The sequence below is a fragment of the Quercus lobata genome, chromosome 2 (genome assembly GCF_001633185.2).
Source record: "Quercus lobata isolate SW786 chromosome 2, ValleyOak3.0 Primary Assembly, whole genome shotgun sequence".
NCBI classification, from domain to species: Eukaryota; Viridiplantae; Streptophyta; class Magnoliopsida; order Fagales; family Fagaceae; genus Quercus; species Quercus lobata.
Genome location: NC_044905.1, coordinates 75,176,961 through 75,178,475, shown reverse-complemented (window position 1 = coordinate 75,178,475; position 1,515 = coordinate 75,176,961). Strand labels below are relative to the sequence as shown.

Sequence of the window (1,515 nt, the reverse complement as noted above, 5' to 3'; positions counted from 1 at the left end):
GGTGTTCATTCCTGCAAAGAAAGTATTTCTATTGTAAACCGGTACCCATGACTCTTGAATATTATATAATCCTTCATTGCTTGAAGCCAAGTTTCAAATAGCCACACAAAAGTTTGTTCTGTCTCATCTTGCAACAATACACAACCAAATAAAATTGATTGACAATGATGGTTTAACCCCGTAAAAGGAGCAAATGGCATATCATACTTGTTTGTTTTGTAAGTTGTGTCAAATGTCACTACATCCCCAAAGTATTGATAAGCCATTCTTGATCGCGCATCCACCCCAAAAAAATTAACCATATGGTCAACATCATCACATTGAATTGCATAAAAGAAATTGGAGTTTTGAGCTTGTTGTTTTTGGCAATAATTAAGGACAGCTGAGGCATCTCCAACATCTAGATTTTTTCCCCTAACATCTCTCAAGTGATTCCAACAATCTCTACTTGTAAATGTTTGGTCACCTACATTGAACATCATGGCAACTTTTCCTGTTGGAAGACCTTCTTCACCAAATTTTTCAACTAGACTCTTAGCAGCGGTAGACATTTTTTTGTGGCATCGGAGGTATGACACACTCTTTGGACTAATAATACCATGATTGTGGTTGTTGTCAAATCCCTTCACAACCCATTTCTGCAACTTCTTATTCTTCATGACCCTAAGCATTGCTTCACATCTAGTTCTAAGACTTGAGCAACTTCTACGAGCCTTGTTTTCATCATCTCTACTCAAACCATTGTCTAATGCATTTTTTGTTTTGCACTGCCCTTTACTACAACATACATAAATACGACTTGTTACATCATCACTTCTGGGTGCTTTTTTACTCGTACGGATACGGATTCCAAAACCTTCTTTTTTGGCAAATTCTTTGTAAAAAGTTTCAACATCATCAAGGGAGTCAAATTGCATTCCGACATATGGCTTGGATTTCAACTCACAATCACCAAAATCTTCAAGCGGTAACTCTTGTTCTGATGGTCTCGAATTGTCTAGGGCATCATATAACTCTTCATGTTCCATTTGTGATTTAGTAACTATAAGAACCAATACAAATAATGAACAAAAAATAAAAATAAAAAATGCAAACATTTTAAATAAAAATGTTTAAAATGACAAAGATATAAAAATGTACATAATCATAATCAAACACTCAAATTGACTTGAAATTGTAAATATGACAAAGATATAAAAATGTACATAATCATAACCAAACACTCAAGTTGACACTCAAATTCAATTTTGACTTTGAAAACATGAAATTTTTTAAATAAAAAAAAATATATATTCCATTAGTCTAATTATGGATTTGGAACATGAAAACTAGATATTTCTGCCAGATAATGTTTTTTATTAAATTGCTCCAGAGCAGTTGCATCATCAAAATCATTAATTGGTTGGCAAATTGCTGTTTGTCCATTATTATATCATCATCAGCCACCTATATAAGTTCATGTCTCTTTCTCGCAAAAGAAAAAAAGAATTAATATGTTCATGTCTAGCTTCAGTG

The 1,515-nt window shown here is 33.1% G+C and overlaps 1 protein-coding gene across 1 annotated transcript; it reads right to left on the bottom strand.

The window, feature by feature from the left end:
• Positions 1 to 5: 5 nt before the first annotated feature.
• LOC115970743 (protein FAR1-RELATED SEQUENCE 5-like) lies at positions 6 to 1,028 on the bottom strand. Its single transcript, XM_031090354.1, has one exon. It carries the CDS (start codon positions 1,026 to 1,028, stop codon positions 6 to 8), a length of 1,023 nt encoding a protein of 340 aa, XP_030946214.1.
• Between the last annotated feature and the right edge of the window lie 487 nt (positions 1,029 to 1,515).

Excerpts from the sequence above, each read along its gene's own strand:
- LOC115970743 (XM_031090354.1), bottom strand. The coding sequence starts at position 1,028 with ATGGAACATGAAGAGTTATATGATGCCCTAGACAATTCGAGACCATCA.